Source organism: Opisthorchis viverrini, assembly GCF_000715545.1.
Source record: "Opisthorchis viverrini unplaced genomic scaffold opera_v5_123, whole genome shotgun sequence".
NCBI classification, from domain to species: domain Eukaryota; kingdom Metazoa; phylum Platyhelminthes; class Trematoda; order Opisthorchiida; family Opisthorchiidae; genus Opisthorchis; species Opisthorchis viverrini.
Window position 1 is genome coordinate 58,588 of NW_008751777.1, and position 5,643 is coordinate 64,230.

The window sequence follows — 5,643 nt, forward strand, 5'->3', positions numbered from 1 at the left end:
CAAGCTCAGCTGCGCTGGTCACTGCCGTCTTCCTGGATGGGGACCCCGAGAAGGGCCACATCAATGGCTAGAGACATTATCAGACATGGCCCAGTCGCGCCCTCAATGGCGATCGTGCATCAAAGCTATTGCCTTCAATGCATAGCTCCTTTTCCAACCCCCAACCCCCACTTGATAGCCCACTGACAGTGCTGGATTTATGCACCAATTTACCAGCTCGCGCGTGCAATGCTCAGCTACCTACCTCCCCCCAAATCATCGGTGAACGAAACTGCGGCAGCTACAACAACCTGTTAGTTTTTATCCTGGTGGAGCAAGCACCCACACACTGAACGTGTTAGGCTCTGAAATCCTCTTGACGAACTGGGATCTGCTTTGCTCAACACACGGTCACTGCCACTGCTCCCAATCACGAAGTGGGAGCCTTCAACAACCACTTCTCAGTCAAAGTTACACAGTCACACTGAGGATGAGAACTGAGGTTAAAGCAAGAAGGCCTTGTGCTCCGTAGCACGTTCGCATCCACGTCGCCCACTTAAGTGTTGATGTTGGTATATGTTTCTCTTCGTATGCGTACGGTTTATTGGGTCCGAATTTCAATTCGTTAAGTCATCCACAATTTAGAACATTGGGCGGTGGAAATCCCATCCTATCCGACAAACGGCCTCAAAGTTCCTGCAACAACTGAAGGAACACACAAGTCACCGCTTCATGATGACTACTTTCAATATGCCACGCAATCTGAAGTGGCTGAGGCAGGATACAAACAGTGAACAAGTGGTACAGAACGTAATTTCACACGAATGATGTACAGCATAGTCAGTTAGTTTTTAGGAACACACAAGTCACCGCTTCATGATGATTACTTTCAATGCCATGCCATGCAATCTGAAGTGGCTGAGGCAGGATGCACACAGTGAACGTAATTTCACACGAACGATGTACAGCATAGTCAGGTTAGTTTTTATGCGCGGCATTCATGTCGAGGCGTTCCTCAACAGACATTAGTAACAAATGTTTTCGTATCACCATAGGTGAACCCCGGGAGATTGTCAACACAAATGTCTGCTTCATCTGACAGCACGCTCGTGGGAAAAAGTGTCTTGAAGGATTTGACGTCACTCACGACAATGGATAAGCTAAGTAAACATCATTTGCAAATGAGACGTGCACTACTACTAAATAGGGACGAATAGAGGAACAAAAACGGTACTATTTGAATGAACGCGATCTCTGTAGCTAACACAACGAACGGTGCTTAAACACCGGCGGAAACAAGATGGTCCCAGTAAGTGAAAAGACGGGCGGCCAATTCCGAATTCAACTGTCTACAATGGTCTAAAGGAAATTCGGGCGCCTAAAGTGACCGGCGTCTGTCAGTACATTGGTCTACTAGGTGACCTAGTGGCGGAACTGCAGTGAAAACTGAGGTACGACTGGGTGACATCTCAAAATACACTTCACTATTAAGACTACCTCAACAGCAGTGAAGACGTTTGACAAAGGTGTGCAAATGTTTTCCCACGTGTCGCTGGTTCTTTCAGTTTGCTACGTGACTTGAAACTGCGTCATTCATACAATCGGCAAATACTTGCAACGGTGTTCATAGTTGAGAGATGAATGAGAACAATGGTAAATCGAAATTAAGAATCATGGTCAGAGATGCAAAACCAGGATGGCTAAGCTAACTGCATAGATAGTAGCTGTGTTGACGTGGATAACTTAGTTTTGGAGAAATGATGGGCCAAGTGATGGGAGGCATGTAACTATAACAAGGTATTACTAAGCAACACCACCACAAGAATGCGATGGGAGCACAATAAAAGAACCTATTGCAATCTCGTGAGATTTATTAGATTACGCTGACTACGTAAACTCTACACATTCCCCCCTATTTTATCTACGTCTAGCTCTTGGTCAGTGTCATGCGGGTGCGTGGGTACTTGGCACGAGCAATATACTCAACACCAGTTGAGTAGACCCCTGCAGACTTTGAGAATCGACTTGCAAAAACCGATCATCGAAGAGAAGTAGTCTGGGTGATTCAGTGGAGATGATTCACGTGATAGCCACTATTGATTTCGAGTTGGGGGGTGGCTATCTCCCCCATATGGAGGTCTAATAGACTGTCAATTACAATTTGGTGCAGGAAACACCAGTGTCCGAAGTCCGAACGACGTAGCGTTCTTGCGGACGCCAGTACTGAGGCAATCACAGTTCAAATCAATCATAATGATGTCATTTATTCTAACAAGTACAAGCGAGTAAAACCAATGTGACAGAAGATCAAAGCAGGACTACTCACAGTACTGTGTGACAAATAACCGAAAATTCTTGAGAAAAAGATCTGGGCATACTTGACAAAACCGGCCTACGGGTAAACACTGCGAAATTATATGCACCGACCGAAACAAACCTCTTGAAGAAGGTCTTGCATGTCAATGTCGTTGAGGGCACTATCCTTTCCCGTCTCCTGGACTTCACCGCCCAGTAAAAATTCATCCAAAACGTAATATGCCTTCTCGAAGTGAAAAATGATATCCAACTCGCATACCTTGGACAAAGAGACAGCAGTGTTTTTAGAATGAATGAAGTGAAGGAGATCAGAAAAGCAGGCGTTCATCATTTCCAAAGGGGTACGTTAAAAGGCAGTTGAATGACGTCATGTGGATGATTCAATGTCTTACATTGACTTGGAAAAGTCACTAGGTAGCCTACCAGGAGTTTCGAAGTAAGAAGTTGAAGTCAGAGAGAGAAATCCGCGGAAACCACACCTCCGAGATGAAAATAAGTTATTCAGACCAGTCAACGTCAAATGGCTGACCTTATGGAATAAGCGACCAATCAACGGTCACTTCCCGTCTACGGGAACGTCGGGACTCCACCTCCGAAAACTACGTGCGCTGTTTCTAAGCATTCGTATTTAATGTAGGTAGGATTGTTGCGTGAATGGGGCGTGCAAGTGCACCACTGTGAGCTGAATGCTTGCAAAGCACCATGACAGGAGATCTAAGTTGTCTTTGCCCACAACCCCCCAATCCGTAACAAGCTTTTAAAACCGCTTACACAGTGGATGATGGCACAATATGTGCGATATGGCTTGTAAGGTAACCAGATGGCCTGGAGGAGATAACGACGAAAATACTGAAGACATTACGTCCATCTATCTTGGCACCTAAAACGGTCAACAACTTTTTTTCACTTTTCACCACTAACCTGCAACACGACTTGGTAGCTGTCTTAAGGACACGATGTTCCCGGACAGTTCACTATTGAGGCTGCATACGCTACGGATCAGAATGTACACGATATAATGCGCCAAATACACACAAGATTGTCATGCTCGGAAACCCACCGTTTGACGTCGCTATTAAGCGAACGAGACTTTCATGAGTCTTTTGATGGCGAACAGTCACATTTCATCGGTGGGGAAATTTACAACTCATTCGCTCACAAATAGTAAGCCAAAAATAAAGTAATAGCTCTATATTAGTGACAATTTTGAGGGTGGAAGTGCGAAAAAGGAAAAGCATCTGAGCTTGGAAGAACAATGTTCATTGTCATGCACTTTCATAAGGCAGGCTGTTGAAAACTCCTCGACAGCCCACGACCGGTTTCGCCCTTCTTGGGGCCCATCAGGTAGGCGCCCGGAAACATCAAAACCGAGAGATTCAGCTGGGTTCTAGGTGAGTCTCTCGAAAAACCAAATTAATTTGCAAATAAGTGTATATATCCTAATTCCGTGCAATTTGGTTTCAAGTAGAACCCAAGGTTGACGGAAACTCCGGTGACTGCGCTTAGCTGCTGAGTCCCATGAAGGGCGAAACCGGTTGAGGGTTGTCGAGGAGTTTTCAGCAACCTTATGAGTAGGGCATTACAAAATATATATGTGTCGCAATATCTCGAATATCGTAGCGACTGAAACATGAGGCAGCCTGGTGCAGCACATTCAGTTGCCTGGGAGCATCAAAACCGATTTGGGTTGGTTCCAGGTGGCTCTCTCGAAAAACCAAATTAATTGCAAACGAGTGTATATTCGGTACTGTTCATTGTCTTTCGGCGATAGCTGGGTTGAGCTCGTGCCGGCTGCCTAAAACTTTTGTCACGGGTTTGAGCGCGATCCCAAACATACATCGCCGATGCGAATAGACAGTCGGAGAAATAGGCAACACGACGTATCCTGAGTACATATTTGACTCTGGATGCGACTTTGAATCGCCTTGAGATGACCAATATATTGGCTGTCGGTTGGTCCGTTGAGCTGGGAAATTTGCTCCAGCTAGTTCAGCGAACAAATCAGCGACCGCCTATGTCGCCTGAGTAGCCAAAGTCCTTCTCATGAGCGGATCGATTTGCTACCATGGAGCACGAATTAGAGGCGCAACGCGAATCAGTTCACCTAGAAGTTAAACCCACAACCGATTTTGGGCGTTTTTCATATCAAAGCATATCAACAGAGTTGAAAGAGTACTCGTTCACAGGCAAAAAAATTACTCACGCTCCCAAAGTACTTGTCAAGCAGTTCAACGTAACGATGAATAATCTCCAGTGTTAGCAACTCATTATCTTGAGGCTCAATGGCCGTGCAGAAGTAGAGGCTGGCGTACCTGAAAAGGTAAGTTACCATACACGAAACGCAACATTTACCTTCTGTACACTATTTTAAATCCCTTCCACTCCACAAAAGAACACATTTTAGGCTTTCGAGCCAAGACGATTGTCATGAGATCTCGCAAGATCTTTTTCTTTTCCTTCTCCGAATATGATGTATACCATTTCTGTAGTCGAACTTTGCCTTGTCTACTAAACAGAAGCATGAATTGCATCTACAAATGGTGACCAATAAAGGCGTTGCACAAACCATTTCCCCGAGGAGCGTTTCAGCGATTTACTGTATGAGATGGTTCTACTTGGAGGCGCTGTAATAGGAGAGGACGGTAGATCGCAAGGACCAACGTCAAAATGGTGCATACACTTTCTGGTGAAAGCAAGAGAACGGTAGGCATACAATTCGCCCCTACCATCGAATTAGGGATGCTGAGGCAACTTGTTGTATTGTGCGGTGGTGGCCGAACTATTGGGTTACGCCTGCACTGAGCCTGCCAGACTACGCGATAGGGAGAAGACAGAGAACTGGGGACACGGCTGTATTGCCAGGACAAAACGTACAGAGCGTCTGCGTAAATATATAGGATGACTAATTGGCCAAATATGCTCGTTCACTTGTTCGCTCCATACAGCCAATGGTGGTGTTCCGGTCGTGAATATTCTCAGACCCACTACGCTGGTCGTGTGTTGCTAAGCCGTTTGGTGAGAGCCGTGTTTCGTGGGAGCCGCCAACTCACCTTCTTTCCGGACGTGTCGAACCGATGGTGGCCTTGGGGATGCGTCACTCTCTGCACATGTACTTTTTCTTCTGTTTGGGCGCGCCCTGACAACTGGCTTGTTCGATAAAAAGCTGTTGTGTTCCATTATGTGAGTCTTTTTTCTCCGGCATTAGGCACTGAAACGGGTCAGCAGCAGATATCATAGATTGGCGAATCAGCAGATATAACAGTAATTCAAACGGGGAGCCAGTCAGTAAGATCTCATCCGATTGGCACATTAGATCAGCGTTGAATGTCAGTCAAAAGTTGATGCTGT

General features: G+C 45.8%; 1 protein-coding gene across 1 annotated transcript in view; it reads right to left on the reverse strand.

Moving 5' to 3' along the window:
- T265_06033 (hypothetical protein) overlaps window positions 1–4,919 on the reverse strand; it is a gene marked incomplete at both ends in the record, with an annotated part of 15,170 nt that extends 10,251 nt beyond the window's left edge. The window contains 4 exons of the mRNA XM_009171203.1: window positions 2,417–2,554; window positions 4,499–4,607; window positions 4,648–4,826; window positions 4,862–4,919. Coding sequence (XP_009169467.1) covers window positions 2,417–2,554; window positions 4,499–4,607; window positions 4,648–4,826; window positions 4,862–4,864 — 429 coding nt within the window. The remainder of the gene's footprint in view (window positions 1–2,416; window positions 2,555–4,498; window positions 4,608–4,647; window positions 4,827–4,861) is intronic.
- Window positions 4,920–5,643: the final 724 nt, after the last annotated feature.